Source organism: Poecilia mexicana, unplaced genomic scaffold (genome assembly GCF_051168715.1).
Source record: "Poecilia mexicana isolate PSO_F unplaced genomic scaffold, ASM5116871v1 scaffold_2, whole genome shotgun sequence".
In the NCBI taxonomy this organism is placed as follows: domain Eukaryota; kingdom Metazoa; phylum Chordata; class Actinopteri; order Cyprinodontiformes; family Poeciliidae; genus Poecilia; species Poecilia mexicana.
Window position 1 is genome coordinate 22467270 of NW_028263371.1, and position 20044 is coordinate 22487313.

The 20044-nt window shown below is 40.8% G+C and overlaps 2 protein-coding genes across 3 annotated transcripts in view; one reads left to right on the forward strand and one right to left on the reverse strand.

The window, feature by feature from the left end:
• Positions 1-20044, forward strand: part of LOC106934082 (NACHT, LRR and PYD domains-containing protein 3-like) — a 93075-nt gene that overhangs the window by 39781 nt on the left and 33250 nt on the right. Inside the window, exon 1 of one of the 2 annotated variants that reach the window (XM_088003730.1) lies at positions 16916-19669. The exons of the other annotated variant lie outside the window; for it this stretch is intronic. The gene's annotated coding sequence lies outside the window, so the exon portion shown is untranslated. Of the gene's footprint in view, positions 1-16915; positions 19670-20044 lie in introns of those variants that run through there. 2 annotated transcript variants of the gene reach the window in all.
• On the reverse strand, positions 80-8535 carry LOC106934087 (uncharacterized). Its single transcript, XM_088003828.1, has 4 exons — positions 8429-8535; positions 5274-5559; positions 3046-3111; positions 80-625 (listed from the first exon to the last, which is right to left on the reverse strand). The coding sequence occupies exons 2-4, from the start codon at positions 5545-5547 to the stop codon at positions 354-356; spliced, it is 612 nt and encodes a 203-aa protein (XP_087859954.1). The 5' UTR covers positions 5548-5559; positions 8429-8535; the 3' UTR covers positions 80-353.

Consider the following 20044-nt stretch of genomic DNA (forward strand, 5'->3'; position numbering starts at 1 on the left):
AGCAGTGCTTCCATTTGTGGAGAAATATCCTTTCTCCAGCTAGGTTAGGAATCTATAAGATTCAAGAAGAGTCGGTAAGTTGAATTCATGAATTCCATTTATTAATACAAAATGCAGGACTGGTCCATCATGTTTTTCTGGTGGGAAAACACAGCAAAATGGCACCAAACACCAGTATCTTATTCCTTTTGTTGGCCTCTATCTAAGCTACCCCCTAAAGAAGGCGTTCCCTACTGTGTCATTTCCTTTAACCTTATCTGTCTATATATGAGCATACATGTGTGTATATATGAGCATGCAGGCAGCTAAAAGAGATATAGCATCTTCAAACACAGAATTATTTATTTCTAACATCAGTTAGAAGACAAACCCAGCTGATTGGACAGAGTAGGATCTATGAGATGAAGATGTTTGATCATCAGTCTGCAGGATATCTGTCCTTTCTTCATCACAGCATTGATGGTCTCCCGGGCCTTGTTTGCTCTGGTTTGGTTCTTTTGAAGTATACCTTCTTTCTCTGAACAATTAAAGACCCCATCTGCCTCAAGGCCATCAAGGAGCTGAATCAGGATTTCCTCAGAAACTCTGTCCACAAACTCAGGGCGAACCTTGAAAAGTATTTTCTCTGTAGGCAGAAATCAGAAACAACATGAATTCAAATCGACGTCTGAGAGAAAAACGTGATGAAGATCAACTATTCATGTTTCTCCATCCAGAGATTCAGAGTCTGTTGATCAGCTCCTCAGGTCTAAACCTGTTGTTGTGTTTCTGCCTCATATCTGAGTGACGACCACTGATTCTGTCTACTCCACGCTTATTAAGTGTGGTGGTGTTCAGATGCTTACTAAAGCGTCATCCTTATTATTTCTTCTAATAAGGAAGATGCCGAATCAGACTCAGGTCACAAACTCATCAAGGACTATGACATCAGTTTTCTTCCCCTCTAGTCAGAAAAGAAAACATTCACTTAAAAATCATGATGATCTCTAAAAAAATGTATCTTTTCCATTCCCACAAAAACTTAATAATTATGGATGAAGTGTTCCCTGTAATGACTTTCTGCAAAATAAATTAAAAATAAATATCAGTTCCTGTGCATTTTGTCTTTGAGACAATAAACCTGTTTTCAATTGCATCTTCATTAAAAAGATTTTGAAAACTGGTTCTTATACAAGAAATCTATCCCATCTTTAAGTTTTAATATAATAAAACTTGGCCTAACAGGGGATAAAGAGTTAAATTATGATCTTAATGTAATCCTCTGGTTAAGTTTTTATTCACAAACACCGCTTTGTAAAAATCACCTCCATTTTTAAAGTGAAATAATTTTAGTTAAGAGAGTGCTTAAATGTTGCAACATCACAAAAAGCCCAATCTTTATACCAATATGTTGAGTTAAGATTTGAAATTTGTCTTGCATTTGTAACATCCTGTTTTACAAAATGTAAACAAAAATCTAAATGTTTTTGTTTTACTTTCCTTAGTTTCTATTCATTTTCATTTCTTCTTTTTTCTAAGTTTATCATATCAAACATTTTTATTTGTGCCTTATTATATTTTCTTTGAATGTTCAATAACAATGAAAAATACATAAATAAAACATTACCATAGTTCCACCTTTTAACTCAAAATGTCACATGCAGTGATGAATTATGGGTAAAATATTTCATTGAATTTGGACAGCTCTCAACATGAACGAGCATTCGGAGGGTGGAGCAACAAAGTCTATACAGTGTTGAGGAAAATTGAATATTCTTAGTGTTTAATATAGCTAATCTTAATTTAGGTAGGTTTGTGTTAAAGATGTAACCTAAATAACTATGGGTAAGTATTTTCTGAACTTATATAAAACAGACAAGAGTTGGGGCCTGCAGGGGAGACTGTTTGTTGTTAGAGAGAAACAGGGCCGTAAATTTAACTCTCCAGGTCTCCAGTGTCTCCCAGGCAAGCAGTAACACAAGAGACATGGTTCAGGGCTGGAAAGCAGGAGAAAGATAATAACACACAATACTTATAATTGGGATCTAATTTGCAGGATATTTTTCTTAGTTATTAACAGCATGTGTTGATTAGGAATAGTTTAATTTGTAGTTTTCTATTAACAATTACTATTAGTGTCTAACTTAGGCTAAACTATAAAATTAAACAGATAATCAAACCTAAGGGAACATTAATTAAGAAATGTTCAGAGTAAATGTGTTTCTATTGAAAATGCTCAGGTATATTCTATAAGTGTTGTAATTCTTTAAATCGGTACTTTGATTTGAGAAGACGGAGAAGTTCTGAATTACTTTGTCCCAGGCTCCTAATGGTACGGTTGAATTTAATGCAAAGACCTGAGTTTGGATGGCTGCTCGGCGAGGCAATAAAGCAAAATAACTTTTTGGTGAACTCTGGTTAAAAACAAGAATATTTTGTTCAATTGGAGAACTTGAGAAACTCCAGGCTTCAAAACATACATGATGAACTCTTGTTCGAAATAACTTTTGGTCTTACTTGTCTACAGAGAGAGAAGTCTCAGTTCTGAAAGGAAACATAGCTGATGGTCGTGATAAAATTGCTTCGAACTTTTTAACTGAGTAACTCAAAGCTGGGTATATACATATATGGAGGGTACACTCCTTGATTGCATAATTGGATAAATTTAAAAAACAAGGAAACCCCTTTTAGATAAAACTATGCACCCCCAGGGGAAAGAATCGGATTGCTTTTGCAAAAACACATGAACACTCTGCCTTTATTCTTGCCTTGGCATTTTTTTCCTTATCCTATTTGTCTCAGGTAATTGAAGGTCTGTCTTCATGTGTATGAAGTGTCTGTGTTGTTGATGTGATTTTATACATTTAAATGTTGGAATAAACTCTGAAAAATGCGTGACGTGGAGCACTGATTGTTAACTCTGTGTGGCTTTTATTTCCATGCAGGGCATCATTGAATCCGGGAGCCCAAGAGAATATAACGAGCCAGAACTTAATCATTTTTATTCTCTTACAACAGACACATTTAGTCTCTGTGACCATTTCTACTCATTTCTTTTTTTTTCACCTGGATCAGAGAATTCCTCTCCCTTGTTCCTCACTCCAGCTGAAGGTTTTGATTCATCTTTCTTCACTGCAGGGAAAGAACAGTAAAATTAACGCTCTCTGAGTAAAAGGGCTACACCACTTTAAGAAAACATAAAATTCATATTAGTGAATATTTTGATGAAAATAGTGACTTATTTACACATTTTTTCACTTTCTCTTTATCATCATCACTATGTCTCCTTCTCCTCTCTAAGTTTTAGGATCTTCGTCACCAAATTATATATTAGACATTGGAATGAAATTCAGAGCAAGTCCTTCATCTGGCCAGATATAAAAATTACCAGCACAGTTTGAATGAATAAAATAAAATTACCATATTTTATTTTATTCATGCAAAGTCTTTTTATATTCTGTCAGTTCCTTTTACTCATCAGGTTTTGTGATGCCTGTTTGACTAGTTTCATAGTTTATCCCCTGAAAAGTCAGTTTTGTCAGGTAAACATATGAAGTGTCTCCAGTGTAAAATCAGGTCCTAAAGCATGATTTGTTTTTATTGCTGCTGTATAAATACTCAGTGCTACAACCTGATGTCTCTCACTGTGCATCACTATGTAGATGCATGTCAACATGAGGAACATGCTAAACATGCTAAATAACATGTATAACATGTAACAGATTTATTTATCATTTAGAGTTGAATCAGAGACAGTAGAGGCTGTAAAAGCAGTTTTAATGTGTCTCACCTTTAGCAGAGGACAAAGAGAACAAAGAAGCTTCTTCTCATTTGTTCCTCACAGCATCTATGGCAGCTCTAATCTTTAGGATCTATGTCACCACAATCTATGTAAGATGTAGGCATAAAAAGCGGAGCCAGTCGTTATAACGGATCTGATCAAATGTATAATTTACCAGAAGAGCTTAATGCAAAGCATCATCCATGTGCATCAGTAAAACTGCACTTATGAGCAGTTGGATGATGGAGTAACCAAAGCCTTATTGTCTGATAGAGTCGTGTGACTGGAGCTCAGGTTTTAGATGGTTTCACCAACCAAAGCATCAACTCAGTCACCATTTCATCCATTACTTCTTCCTGACTGCCACTGACCTCACTTTGCTTGACAAAAGGAACAGACCATTCTCTTAATCTGCTGGGTAATTAGCTTTTAATTGTAGATTAAGGAGATTCATTCTGGATTTAATTTTCTTTGAACATTTCCAGCTGAGGATGGAAAGTGGACGACTGATTCTCCAGTCATATTTATGAAGCTTTAGATGCTCAGCTCCACATTATCTGTTCCTATGTGCATCTATGTGTTTGTATCTTCAGTAACTTCCTGCTGTTCCAGTCTATTTCACAAACAGACGAATATTTGTCTACTATTTACTGTTATTGATGTTTCCTGTCAGTGACGGAGTGTGAAGTTTATCGCTCCTCCCCAGGTGATTTTAACACAACAGAACAGAAAGCCAGTATATCACACTGTTTTTCAGTGTTGTCAGTTTGGCCTTGAAATATTAACTTCAGCTGCTTGAGTGGCAGAATTTGTTGTCACCTGTTGCTGGGTGTGGAAACCTTCCTCTCCTGTCTGGATGGAGTAATTCAGAGCCTGAAATGGAGCAGCTGTTTCCTCTACACCCGACTTTAAACTGGAATTTTATCATATATAATTTATTACCTTTGACTTAGTGAATCTACTGCAGCTCTGTAGGAAACCCTGCTGCGTTTTTTTACTGGTTCAGTTTTGGTTTTGTTTTAGGATGCAAATTGTTAGTTAATAAATTAGTTAAAGTTGATTTATCTTTTGACCAAGTAACACTTAATTGATTAGTGGACATTTTAAGAAAAGCCTCAGTTTCTTTCCATAACATGAATGTTCATTCTTTCATAATATATACTAACTTTAAAGAAGCAGCAAACCAAAGCACCATCAGCCCATTCTGCTCTGAGATCAGCTGCTTCTCTAAACTGATGATTACTGAATGAATCTTCTGATGACTCCGAGTGTCGTCTGGTCTACAGATCCAGAACCAATCCTGGTTCTGGATCTGGAGAATCAAGAGGTTCATCAGGACTTCATGTCTGATGAACATCTTGATTTCTTCAAACTGAACCATTCATAATTCTATAATCCAGATTTTAACCTAGAAACTAAGTTATGGATCAGTTTTGGGCTGATAAGTGTTACAGATGGTTCAGAAGGACCACACAGTTCAATCAGACTTAAAGTTCTTCTGTCTCTGACTGACCTGCAGCTGCAGGACTCAGACCTTCGAGCTTCTTCACCAGGTCATTCCTGTTGATCTTCTTTAAAATGTTCACCATGACCTCCACAGCTCCAGGGAGCTCAAACATCTCCACCATCAGGTCCACAACTGCGAGTATCTTTGCATCCTCCAATTTGCTTTCTTTGATGGGTCCCTTGCCGTTCCAGGTTTCTTGCTTCAGATGCCATTTAAAGGTGTTGAAATCAGCCTTTCTTAAATCATCCAGGATGTCAACAAGGTCCTTCTTCTCACACATCTTGACCTACAGCTGAAGTCAGAGGACAACATGTCAGATTTCTTGGTGTTTCTGCTGACGAGGGGCCTCATGCATACGAATGAGCAACTTTCAGACTGAAATTTTATGCCACTGCATTTGTCAGACACATTTGTGCATGACATAAGTAGCACATTTCCAGAATAAAAAAGCTTTAAGTAAATTGCAGTTTAATATCTGCCTGTTCAGCTGGAGTATACGGGGACCCTTATGTATCTGGGAAGCATCTGAATGACTCAGCTGAGAGATGATGGACATCTTTGAGTCATGACTGACTAACATTCCTGGTCTGTCAGTCAATTCCCCCTGAACCAGCAACACCACACCAGGGGTGGGTTTGCCATCAGGATATTTCCTGAACGGCTGGTCAGTTCCGGGTCACACTGGTCAGTGGTTGTGTTATCCATTTATTTATTTTATTTTAACATCATAAAGTGCATCACTGCTGCTGTCCAGTTGCCTTCTCTATGGTAGGCTGTTTTAACATCAAATCAGCTTCACTACTCTCACAGTCCAGATATCTGAAGTGAGTTTATAACTAGACAGTTACTTAAGATATCACTTACTATATTTTGACCAGAAAAATACATATGAGATCTCTCTAATTACCATTTTACTAGTACAAATGAGCAATGTAACATTTAGTTACAAGGAGATTTCAATGAAGGATATCTATGATAAACTACAGACTACAGGTTCTGGTCATAAAATTAGAATATTATGAAAACGGTTTATTTAAATCAGTAATTCAAATTAAAAAATGAAACTTGTATATTATATTCATTCATTAGACACAGACTGATATGTTTCAAATGTTTATTTCATTTAATGTTGATGCTTATAACTCACAACTAATAAAAACCCTAAATTGTGTACCTCAGAAAATTTGAATATTACTTATGACCAATAAAAAATTACTTTTAAAAATGTTGGCCCACTGAAAAGTATGAACATGAAAAGTATGAATTGAGAGAGAAAAGAGATTCTCTCCTTATGAATCTCCCCAACATTTTTAAATGAATTTTGTTTCCTCTCCATGGAGCATTTATCCCGATCGCTTGTCCATTTTTTTCTACCACATCTTTTCTTCTCCTTCCCTATGAATGTGTTTGAACTCAGACCTCTGATCAGCCAGCTTCTTTAGTCATGACCTTTGTGTCTCACCCTCTTGTGCAAGGTGTCAAAGGTCATCTTTTGTACAACTGTCAGGTCAGTATATTTTTGATTACAATTAGTAATTACTTAAGCCAATCATTGATGTGAATGGTAATGCCACCCCATGAGGTTGGTAACATTTTTGGTTTCCACAATTCTGATCCCAACAGTTTATCGTCTGCTGCACATTTTCCAAGGTCAAAAGTTTGAGTGGATCACTGCACACTTTCACTCAACTTGTGCAATAAATATTGTGCTGCAGGTTTTTTTGTCTGCATACATAAAAAAAATGCTTAAAACATTCCTGAAGCCTTTGGAAGATCGTCCTTCATTAAAATCTTCTTTGAGATCCAGATTGTTGTATATTTTGAGAGCTGTCAGCAGATGACCTGCAAAGGCTGTATAAGTATTCATGTTCTTAATATTTGAGTTATTTTCACACAAACAGCAGCTTTATCACTGTAATGTGACACAACATCATGATGACTGAATGGTGTGAATTCCTCTGTGCAGCTCTGGGTTTAAAAAAATGAACTTTAAATCATGTTTCTGAGCCTGGCATGTTTGCAGCAGCAGAAGCAGGGATCTGGTTGGAGCTGCAGAAGTTCACAAGTATGCAATAGCTAATAAAATACTAATATTATATAATTAATAACCTGCAACCAACCCAAAGAGGAAAAACTGCATTGATTCTAAAGAGACTCTCAGTTTATTTATATTAAATGAACTAAACACTGAACCAAAACAGAAAAAAAACTTCAAAACATCTCTGAATATTAACAGAGAACCAGAATATGCAGACAAGTAGATTTATTTAATTCACCAGAAGCTCTAATTTTAGTTTATGAATATTTGAGATATCAGCCAGTGGAAGAATTCAGTAGAAAAACACACAAAGAGCTTAGAAACAGTTATGAAAATTATTACTGTGATTTAACCAATAATATAGCAGATATTTGTGATTTCATAATAAACATTTAATTATAATAAACTCACAAATGGAGTGACTGTCTGAGTGGAGGAAAGATTTCTTGCTATTAAAGAAGTTTAGTTTAAACCTCTGAGCTCCCCAGGACAAATCTGAGATTTTTAATTATGTTTTTCTTGTAAAGTCAAACTGTAAAAAAAAAAAGAAAGAAAAAGAAATATTTGATGCAAAATAGCTAGCTTCCTGCTGGGTGTGTAAAACAGATCCAATGGGTATTTTATAGGGTCTGGTGATTTGATGTGTTAACTCAGTTCACGTCTAACAAACAGCAGTGGGTGGGGCTGAGTTATTTCAACATGACCATAATCACTTATTATTGATCAATAATTGATTCAAATCATCAGCTGTCCTCTGTCACCACAGACTGATTCCATCTGGATTTTCCACTGATAAAAGCCCAGAGAAATCATCTCTGATCAATAAATTATTGACTTCATATTGAAATATTTTCCATCCACCAACCAGAACCCAGATATCTCAGAACCTTCTGGTACCAGTTTGACTCCACTATGAAACTGGGAGCAAACTCAGCTGGTTGTCTGGGTTACAGATGAAAACTCAGAGAAAATCAGAGTTTATGACTGAAATCAGGAGCTGCAGCTCTGCATCAGAACCAGAACCAGAACCAGGCCCAGTTCTGGTTCTGGTTCTGTCCAGCAGCTCAAAGAGAGAAAACCCAGTCAGGACTGGAAACCAGTAGAAAGTGGAGTTAAAACTCACCTGATCAGATCTTTGCTTCTCCTTCTGTTCACACAAACCGAGTCGGAGCGAACAGGAGAAATGGACCTGATTCTCCAGAACCTTAACCGGACCCACCTGAGGCTCCGCCCCCTATGACAGCAGAGGTGTGTTCACCTGTTGAAATGACAGGAATCCTGTCTGATCATTGATACCAGGAAATAAATCTTTAAAAACAACAAGTTCACATTTTAGTCTAAAATGTTCTTTATGTTTTAAATATATTTAGTATTTTTAATCAATATTTTATTAAATTAATGGAGATTTTCAGTTTTATCTGTAAAGAAATTTAACAACCAACAAATTTCTGCTCAGAAACACAAGAGCAATAAAACTAATAATAGTTTCTGCTTCTAATCTGAGCCAAAGAACAAAAAACCTTGAAATGTTGAAGTTTCTCCACATGTTGACACGACCATCTGATATGTTAATATTTATCAAATACAGATTTTATTAATTTATTTAATCGTGTTTAATGTTGATCTGAAGGAAACTTTGATTCTCACCTGAACTTCTTTTATTCTGAACATAATGCTCTTTAAGCTTTGGCCTCTTTTAGTCTGGAGGCTTTAAATTGTTTAACTGGTTTGTCTCAACTGTTTTCCAGCGAAGAAGTTAAAAACCTGCTGAGTTACAAACAGGCTTTAATCACTGTAGGCGTTTACTGGAAGATGTTTATGAGTTTTTCTCTCTGCTGTGCAGGAATGTTTCCTCGTTGCCTTTTCCGGCTGGGTGTGTAAAACGGGTCCAATAGGTATTTTATATTTCAGTTTGGGTCGAGATTCACACAGATGACACGGGAGTTGATGGTCGGCATAGTGTGTTGGCTTTGTTCAGTCCAGCCGTCTGAAACCTTTATAAGCTAGGGCACAGGTGTCAAATTTCAGCCCACAAGCCCTGAGGTCCTGCAGTTATTAGATGTGCCACAGATACAAAATACTGGAATGAAATGGCTTAATTACCTCCTTCTTCTTGGTGAAAAGTTCTCCATAGTCTTGCTAATGACCTAATTATTGTATCCAGGTTTGGTGCAGCAGAGGCTCATCTGAAAGTTGTAGGACACTGGCCAGTTAAATAAAACGAGTTGAGAGCCACAAAACAACATTTTAAAATATCTACTTCATTTAATCTGTTTTAACTGTTAAAGCCAATATAATTTCTTTTTTACTTTAAGGTTTTATTATAAAGGAAAACACAAAACTTCCTCAAAAAGATGATGTTACATTTTCTTATATGGAGGTTTTTATTTGCACGTTTTTAGTTTAATATCAAGAAAAATAGATCTAAATGAAATGATAATTAATCAGTTATCAAAATAAAAGTCAGCTAATTTAGTAATCGATTAATCAGTTATTAAAATAGAAGTCAGTTAATTTGGTAATCGATTAATCAGTAACTGGAGTATTGATTCAAAAAAAGTTAATTTGCTGGAGAAGAAAAAACATTCAGGTGTACTTAAACCAAAACTAAACAAAAAAATCTATACATTTATATTTAAAATTAAATCAAATATTGTTCATAAATATTTTCTACCCAGAACTCATTAAGCTGGAGATTTAGCTTCAGTAGGTTTATAATTTGAACCTTCCTAATAAAAGGTGCCAATAAAACACCTAAGTGTTTTGATCTTCAAAGAACGATTCGTCCTAGAGAAAAGAAACCAGAGGTCCAATCTGAGATGACGCCTCTCGGCAGGAAAAGGCAGAGTCCAACATTTACCAGTCAAAATGTTCACCTTTAGAACAAGAACTAAGGAGAAAAATGTATTCCTGATTTCACTTCACATTTTCTACTTCACTTGACAAGTTTTTACTTTTCATTCGTCCTTTGTTTTATGTCAAATTCTGGATTGTCAGCGTCTTGTTTGTCACAACGCTGTGTGTCTGAAGTTCAGGGGTTTGAAACCTGCTTGTGGCTTGGTTTTAAAATTTCACATGAACCCGACCTTGTGGTATCAGCTGAACTTTGAGGGCTGTGGTTGCTGGGTGCTTGGTTGTCTCTGTGAATTGAATCTGTGCTTTGGGTCCAGTCATTCTGGGTGTGGCAGTATGCCCTGTGGCCTTTGAACGCACCACACAAGTGCTTGAATCTAATTGGTTGTGGCGCTGGCTGCCTGTATATAAAGGGCCCTCCCTCACCTGGTTGACATGACGTTGTTTTCCTTCCGGTTCAGACCTCGGCGTTTGCTGGTGCGGCACGCTAGGTAAGGCAGGCTTCACCTCTCTCAAGCAAACTTATTACTTGTGATTTAGTTACATTTTCTGTATAACAGCTGCAAATTAATGCGTGCGCGCAAACGATGCGCTTAACGACACTCTGATCGCCGCCGCCTGTACAAGCTCCACGTTTCCTCCTTCCTTTTAGAGGCACTACATAAAGAGCTCAGTGGTAGGTGAAGTGCTGGAGTTTGGATGCTTTTAGATTCCATTTCTAACATTTATTTTTGATAGCCGCTGCTGTTTGTCCTTGGCCGGCTGTTTGCCCGCTGTTCTGGTTGTCCCCGACCGACGGTCCGCCTGTCAACTGGATAACCTGTCGACTGCCTACCTGTCGTCCTGTTTGCTGGCTTCATGCCCGCCGTCCTGGTCGGCGTACAGCTGGCTCCTACCACTCGTCCAGTGTGGCTAATTTGGGCTGATTGGTGATCAGCTCGGACTATCTTTCTACTGCCGCTCTGAGTGGCGTCTGCTACAGCGGATCGGTTTCTCCCCGGACAGACTCTTAATTTGGACTATTGCTGCTTGATTGTGGGCTGAACTGTATAATTGTATTGTTTGTAATTTGAATGTCTCTCTTCTTTGTTTTTTTGACAGGAACGGCCAGCTCGTGGTGTTGGTGGTGGACTTTCCGGGTGGTGGTACTCCTTTTGGTTTGGTGCACGATTTTCTTTTGTTTTGCCTTGTTTCGTTTGCTGTGTTTCTTTTCTTTTAGGACACTACCCCAAATTGCACTCCCGTCCCTGAGTTGCGCTAACACTGACTTTTAATGTGTGAGTGGTTTTAGACTAGTATTTTGATTAAACAAACAATTATAGAATAAATAAAAATTGTTACATTGTGAGATTGTCTCAAGCCTCATCTGTAGCGGGTCTGTGTGCCTTGAAGGTAACTTTTAGTGGAGTTGTTGCAACTAATTATTAAAATAGTATATTTAAACTTAAGTTCCCAATTCTTATCACACTGCTCCCGCCACATTTTGGCGTTGTTTTTGGCAGGATTTTTTTACAGTTTTGAGGCTGAGACTCTTTCACTATTTTACTGCATTTTGTGACATTTATGTTCAAGTATTGACATTTTTTTGGTGTGTTAAGGACAAACAGCAGCGGTTCATTTATTTTGAGCTGGTCATTTGTAGTAATGGAGGAAGAGCTACTGGAATTGAAGACCCTGGTTGCTCAATTAAAGGCTGACAATGAGAAGCTGCGTGCAGAGCGTTCACCTTCCACATCTAGCTCCAGTGCCGGGCCGTCTTCAGCTTCTGCACCCCCCACCGCCCAAATAACGGACAGGTTAGTGTTTGTTCCACGTGATCGTAAGTGTCCTATGTTTAGGGGACGGATGGGGATTAGTGTGAGCGAGTGGGTTGAGGAGGTGCAGGCGTGTATGCGGGCACGAAATTTGTCAGCAGTAGATCAGGCCTTCTTTTTGTATGACTATTTAGAAGGAGAGGCTAGGGATGAGATCAAATATCGCTCTAGTCAGGAACGAGGGGATCCGGCTAAAATCATTTCTATCCTCAAGGAGCTTTACGGATGTAATGAGTCACATGTTGCATTACAGGAGGCCTTTTTCTCCAGAAAGCAATTAGATGGGGAAACATTGCAAGAGTTCTCCCTTGCTTTGATGAGCCTCATGGAGAAAGTAAAAGAACAGGCCCCTAGGGACATGCCAAACGCTGAAGTTCTCTTGCGTGATCAGTTTATAGAATATGTCCTTGATGGTGCGCTTCGTCGTGCGCTAAAACAGTACGTTCGTCTGAAACCGGCAGCAACACTGCTTGATGTCAGAGGTGAGGCAATGAGGTGGGAATTAGAGGGTTTGCCAGCTAGTATGCGGGGCCGGAGTAATTCTCTGCCTTCAGCACCCAGTTTTCTGTTTGCTGTGCGTGGTGGGTTACCAGCTACTGCTAGCCCCACTCAAACAGAGGTTAATGAGTTAAAAGAGCTCTTAAAACAGCAACAGGAGCAGCTTAATCTGCTTACTCGCAGCATTACCCTCCTTCAAACTGCACAAGGGCGCAGCCGCTCTCCACGTCAAGGGCCTATTATATGTCGACGGTGCCAACAGCCCGGACATATTGCTAGGGAGTGTGGGGGGCCGCATGGTTCCTTCTGTCAGTCATCTTTGTCAGAATCGCGTCAGGGAAGTCAGCCTCTGGGAAACTAGCACCCACCGAGTTGCAGAGCCAAGGCTCGGGTGGGGCATCTATAGGCTCAACTAGTGGTTTATGTTCAGCAGATGTACCTAAATTAATTGCTTCTTGTCCACATATTGAAGTGAACATGGCTGGAGTGACAGTGCCTTGCTTGGTTGACACTGGTTCAATGGTGTCCACTATTACAGAGAGCTTCTTTATTGAATTCTTTGAGCCTTGGGGCGAAGAGCGTTTAAGAGCTTGCCACTGGCTACAGCTAAAAGCAGCCAATGGTCTCCCTATTCCTTATATCGGTTATTTGGAAGTATCTATTGAACTGTGTGGCAAGTTGATGCCCCACTGTGGAGTGTTGGTGGTGAGAAATCCCCCAGATAGCAGTTCAGCTTCAGTTCCTGGTGTGTTGGGGATGAACGTCATAAATAAGTGTTACCAAGAACTATTTGGACAGCATGGCAATGCTCTGTTTAATACAACCCCTGTTGTGTCATTTCCCAAGCCCTTGGTTAATGCCTTACAGAAATGTCATGCAGCTGTAACGCAGCACACTCCTAAGCAGCCTAGTAAGGTTAGGGTGCGAGGCAGGAGGGCCTGCCGCATTCCAGGAGGTGTGATGAAGATTGTGCCTACCACCTGCTGTGAGCAATACTCAGGCACCACTGTCTTGTTTGAACCATCAGAGTCTGGCTTACCAGCTGGTTTGTTAGCATCTCCTGCTTTAGTTCAGGTTGTTCGGGGGACTGCTTATGTCCCAGTGGTAAATGTGGGCAACACGGATGTATTGCTTTATCCTCGTAGCACTGTGGGAACTTTAAATAGTGTTGGTGTGGTGAGTCTTCCAGCGGGCGTAACTGAAGTCCCATTTTTTGTAAATGCGTCTTCCCAAACAGTTGCTGCTCCTGCCTCAGATGGGATCAAGACTATTGATTTATCATCTTTGTCAGAGGAGGAACAGGGTCGGGTGCGAGCCTTGTTGGGTAAATACACTTCTGTGTTTGCCACTAATGATCAGGACTTGGGTTGCACCAACCTGATCAGCCATGACATTCCCCTTCTTGATGACGCTCCTGTTCGGCAGCGATACCGTCGAATTCCTCCATCGGAGTATGAACTTGTGAAGGAGCACATAAATCAGCTTTTGGCAGCAAATGTCATCAGGGAAAGCTCCAGCCCCTATGCGTCACCAATTGTGATTGTTCGCAAAAAGGATGGTAGTATTAGGCTCTGTGTTGATTATCGTCAACTTAACATCAAGACACGGAAGGACGCTTTTCCACTCCCTCGTATCGAGGAGTCTCTTGATGCTCTGACAGGGGCCCGGTGGTTTTCCACTATGGACTTGGCCAGTGGGTATAATCAGGTTCCGGTCACAGCAAGCGATCGCCATAAAACCGCTTTTTGTACACCGTTTGGGCTTTTTGAGTGGAATCGCATGCCTTTCGGCCTATGCAATGCTCCGAGCACATTCCAACGCTTGATGCAGCGCATTTTTGGTGACCAGCAATGCCAATCCCTCTTGCTGTATTTAGATGACATTGTTGTGTTTTCATCCTCTGTGCAGCAACATCTTGAGAGGTTGGACGTGGTGTTAGGACGGCTTCAGAAAGAGGGCCTTAAAGCTAAGCTCAGTAAGTGCCGCTTTTTCCAGCAGAAGGTGAACTACCTGGGTCATGTAATTTCTGACCAGGGAGTAGCCACTGACCCCACTAAAATTGAGGTGGTAGCAAATTGGCCTGTGCCCACCACGGCCACCGAGTTGCGTTCCTTTTTGGGATTCGCTAGCTACTACCGTAGGTTTGTAGAAGGGTTTGCTAAGATGGCTGCCCCCTTGCATCGTAGAGCAGCGGAGCTTACTAGTAAAGAGTCTAAAAAGAAGGCTGCCCAGAGTATTGTCAGAGCCTGGACTGAGGAGTGTCAACAGAGTTTTGAGGCCATTAAAACCAAGCTCACATCTGCTCCAGTCCTTGCTTACGCAGATTTTTCCCTCCCTTTCATTCTAGAGGTGGATGCAAGCCATAGTGGTTTGGGAGCGGTCTTGTCACAAGAACAAGAGGGCAAGATAAGACCCATTGCTTTTGCTAGCCGCGGGTTAAGACCTAGCGAGCGAAATATGTCAAATTACAGCTCGATGAAACTGGAGCTGTTGGGCCTTAAATGGGCAATGACAGAAAAATTTAGAGATTACCTTTTGGGCCACAGGTGTATTGTTTATACAGACAATAATCCTCTGAGCCACTTGGATTCGGCTAAGCTTGGAGCAGTGGAGCAGCGCTGGGCAGCCCAGCTTGCTTCTTTTAACTTTGAGTTAAAGTATCGACCTGCTAAGTCCAATCAAAATGCTGATGCTTTGTCTCGTCAGCCTTGGCCGGCTCCATCGGAAGTGACTTCTTTGGTTTCAGGTACTCTTGTGCCTCAGCCATTACAGCTAGCTGTGCAGAGTGAGCAAACACAAACCACGCAATCCTCTGTAACTGTCTTTCCCTCTCTTGCTCCTGGTGATCTCCAGGTCCTCCAGCAGGCTGATCCGGTACTTCAGGAAGTTCTTGTCTTTTGGCAGAGAAAAGAGCGGCCAAATCGTACTGAGCGGCAAAGGCTTTCACAATCTGCTCTTGCATTGCTCAACCAGTGGGATCGCCTGGCTGAGTTGGATGGTCTAATGTATCGGCGAGTGTTTCGCCCAGATGGTGGTGGGGAAGTGCACCAACTTCTCCTGCCGAAGTCCCTGACCAAGGACATCATGACTCAAGTCCATCAGGAGCATGGGCATCAGGGGGTGGAAAGGACCTTGGCGTTGCTACGATCTCGCTGCTATTGGCCAGGTATGTCACAAGAGGTAGCAGATTGGTGTAAAACCTGCGAGCGGTGCCAGGTTGCTAAGGATAGCCAACCACCTGCTCGTGGCTTCATGGGCCATTTGCTGGCATCAAAACCCAATGAAATTTTGGCCATTGATTTTACTTTGTTAGAGCCAACTCCATCTGGGCTAGAAAATGTATTGGTGATGACTGATGTGTTTTCCAAATATACATTGGCAGTCCCAACCAGGGATCAGCGCGCCTCCACTGTAGCGCAGGTCCTGGTCACTGAATGGTTTGCAAAATTTGGAGTACCAGCACGCATCCATTCAGACCAGGGCCGCAACTTTGAAAGCACTCTTATCCAGCAGCTTTGTAGTTTGTATGGTATCATTAAATCTCGTACCACACCTTACCATCCAGCTGGTAACGGGCAATGTGAACGTTTTAATAGAACACTTCACAACTTGTTGAGAACTTTGCCCACGTCCCGGAAACGAGACTGGAGTGTCTGTTTGCCCCAGTTGCTTTATGCATATAACACCACCCCTCATCAATCAACTGGTGAGTCACCATTTTTTTTAATATTCGGTCAAGAACCACGTCTTCCAGTTGACTTTTTGTTGGGAAGAGTTCAAAATCCAGTTGCAGGAACTGTTCATGAGTGGGTCAAAGAACATCAGACTCGCTTGCATATAGCATTTGAGGGTGCTAGAGAAAAACTAAGGATGTCTGCAGGACGCAGAAAAGCTAATTATGATAAAAACGTTAGAGAAGCTCCTCTTAAGGAGGGCCAGTTTGTGTTGATCCGAAATTTGGGGAGTAAAGGTCGTCAGAAAACTCAGGATTTGTGGAGTTCAGTGACGCATGTGGTTATTCAAGTCCCAAGAGAGGGTGGTGTAGTGTATTCAGTGGCACCAGTTCATGACCAGACCAGGGTAAGGAGGGTACATCGCTCTTTGCTGAAGGTCCTGATTGGTGCTGATGCACCTAATTCAGTTCCTGTTGAAGGTGCACCTTCTGAACATCACTCCATTTCAGAGGGCGAGCTGTCTTTGGAGGGTGATTTGTTCTTGAGGCCATGGCCTCAGGAGCAGGTACCGCCTGTCCCACCTCCTGCTGTGGCTCCTTCTCCTGCTGCTGTGGCTCCCTCTGGTGTGACTGTGAATCAACCTACCTCATTAGCAGTTGTACCGGCAGCAGAGTCTGGGCCCAGCGAGGTGTCTGTGCGTAGATCGGCACGATCAACGGCTGGCCAGCACCATAATCTCCATCATCTTCCAAGACCAGCAGTGAGAGAAACGCCTTCATCTAGTACCATGTCTGCTGTATTTCGACCTTGGTGTTAAGTGGGATCATCGTCGGGGCGTCGATGCAGTTTGGGGGGGTGGAATGTGGCAGTATGCCCTGTGGCCTTTGAACGCACCACACAAGTGCTTGAATCTAATTGGTTGTGGCGCTGGCTGCCTGTATATAAAGGGCCCTCCCTCACCTGGTTGACATGACGTTGTTTTCCTTCCGGTTCAGACCTCGGCGTTTGCTGGTGCGGCACGCTAGGTAAGGCAGGCTTCACCTCTCTCAAGCAAACTTATTACTTGTGATTTAGTTACATTTTCTGTATAACAGCTGCAAATTAATGCGTGCGCGCAAACGATGCGCTTAACGACACTCTGATCGCCGCCGCCTGTACAAGCTCCACGTTTCCTCCTTCCTTTTAGAGGCACTACATAAAGAGCTCAGTGGTAGGTGAAGTGCTGGAGTTTGGATGCTTTTAGATTCCATTTCTAACATTTATTTTTGATAGCCGCTGCTGTTTGTCCTTGGCCGGCTGTTTGCCCGCTGTTCTGGTTGTCCCCGACCGACGGTCCGCCTGTCAACTGGATAACCTGTCGACTGCCTACCTGTCGTCCTGTTTGCTGGCTTCATGCCCGCCATCCTGGTCGGCGTACAGCTGGCTCCTACCACTCGTCCAGTGTGGCTAATTTGGGCTGATTGGTGATCAGCTCGGACTATCTTTCTACTGCCGCTCTGAGTGGCGTCTGCTACAGCGGATCGGTTTCTCCCCGGACAGACTCTTAATTTGGACTATTGCTGCTTGATTGTGGGCTGAACTGTATAATTGTATTGTTTGTAATTTGAATGTCTCTCTTCTTTGTTTTTTTGACAGGAACGGCCAGCTCGTGGTGTTGGTGGTGGACTTTCCGGGTGGTGGTACTCCTTTTGGTTTGGTGCACGATTTTCTTTTGTTTTGCCTTGTTTCGTTTGCTGTGTTTCTTTTCTTTTAGGACACTACCCCAAATTGCACTCCCGTCCCTGAGTTGCGCTAACACTGACTTTTAATGTGTGAGTGGTTTTAGACTAGTATTTTGATTAAACAAACAATTATAGAATAAATAAAAATTGTTACATTGTGAGATTGTCTCAAGCCTCATCTGTAGCGGGTCTGTGTGCCTTGAAGGTAACTTTTAGTGGAGTTGTTGCAACTAATTATTAAAATAGTATTTTTAAACTTAAGTTCCCAATTCTTATCACACTGCTCCCGCCACATGGGTTTAAGACCCACTTATGGGAAGGTTTTAAAAGATCACATGAAAAACCTACCAAGTGGTTTTGTAGCAGTTCGAGTGCCTTAGTTGGCAGTAACTTGGTTGTCTCTATAATTGAGTCTTTCCTTTGGGTCTGATGATTCTGAGTTTGAGACTCACTTAAGATCACATGAAAAATCTACCTAGATTCTGGGCAAATAAAGGTGTACAGAAACTGGCAGATCTTCATAAGGATGACAGGCTTCTTACATTTGAGCAGCTTTGCCAAATATATAGCATCTCAAAGAAACACTTTTATTAGTATTTACAAATTAAACATTTAATTATGTCAAAACACAAACAGATTGAAACCAAACCACCACTGTCATACCTAGAAAATATTGTACTAGAAAATCTAGAGGAGAGGTCACATTTCTTTATTTTATGCAGCCTTTCTAATGCATGATGAGGAATCCACTGCAGATTGGATGCATGGAGATCTGACTTTCAAGAAGAGATACAAGTGGCAGACTGGGAAACTGCATGCTTAAAAGCCCAAAAGCAGTCAATTAATACAAGTACGAAACTCCTCCAATACAATTGGTTGATAAGAACTTGCATGACTCCAGTCAAACTGAACCGCTGGGGACCTAACATCCCAGATAGCTGCAGTAAGTGTTTGGTATGAAGGGGTACTCCTTTTCACTGTGTGTGTCCAAACTCAGTTACATAAACTTTGTCAAAGATTGTTGGAGTGAATGTACCTGCTGAGGCTAAAATGTGTGTTTTAGGTATTTATCCAGAGAACTGTGTTTTTAGTTCCAGACAGTTGATTAACTTTGGACTCCTGCAGGCCAGGAGATTAATATCTCTTCACTGGAAAAAATTGGACACATTGTCAAACTACATGTTGGTAAAGGAGATGACGTCATGCATGGCTCTGGACCGACTCACTTATGTTGTCAGAGGAAAGGGAGAGAAATTTGACACCGTTGACCAAGTTTCTGAAACACTACAACGGAGATTAAGAGAACAGTGCAGATAGCTGAATCTTTTTGTGTGTGTTTTTTTTTTCTTTATTTCTCTGTTTTTGCTTTCTGATATATGTACTGTTGAGTTGTTTTATTGTTTTCTTTATTATTCATATTTGTTTACTTTGGGGACTAAGTTGTTTAATGTGAATCTTATGTCAAATGTATCACTACCACTTGTTCTTTTTTTGTTATAAAATTCAATAAATATGTTTTTAAAAAATCGACCTAGATTCAAATTTGTATTTGTAGAAGTTTGAGCGCCTTGGTTGCTGGGAGGCTCCAGTTCGGGGGAGTTGGGGTTCCAAATAAGGTATGGGTCTGACATCTGGTCTGTTCCCGCCGCTTCCTGTTTGCTGCAACATGGTGCTCCCCAGAGAAAAGTGGTTTCCTGTAAGTGAGGGAGGGAGAAGCTCCTGAGTCTCATTCTTCACTGATAGCAGGAAGAGAAGAGAAGCTCTGAAGAACGAGTGAATTAAATCAAGTCTCTCGGAGTTGAAGGTAAAATCACTTTTTACTGAAACTTCACTGGAGCTCAGTGAGTTTTTCGCTCTATGAAGAGAAAAGAATCAGAACTTCCTGTCCCTGCAGCTCTGTTTACATCGTTTGGTGTCAGCATCAATAAATGTGTTTGTTTTGATTGCTTCTGGTTCTGTGGTGAACAAAGTTACTCTGATGTCTGTCAAAACAAAGGTTGCTGTGGAGGTTTCGGTTACAACTGAACCATAAAACTTATCAGTAGACAGCCATGTTTACTGATAAGAAGCAGACATGTTTGTAGTTTTTTACGTCTGAGATCATGAGGCGGTTAGATATTATGTTGCTGCTCTTGTTCTACACTTTGTTTTTTATTCTTAAATGTTTCAGATGATCAAA

What these genes read in the sequence shown, in the direction of transcription:
- LOC106934087 (XM_088003828.1), bottom strand. Translation starts at nt 5,547, where the DNA reads ATGTGTGAGAAGAAGGACCTTGTTGACATCCTGGATGATTTAAGAAAG. An exon ending in TCTGAGTCCTGCAGCTGCAG is followed by an intron (nt 3,112 to 5,273) that starts GTCAGTCAGAGA and finishes CTTTCCCTGCAG; the next exon opens with TGAAGAAAGATGAATCAAAA. An exon ending in AGAGGAATTCTCTGATCCAG is followed by an intron (nt 626 to 3,045) that starts GTGAAAAAAAAA and finishes TTCTGCCTACAG; the next exon opens with AGAAAATACTTTTCAAGGTT.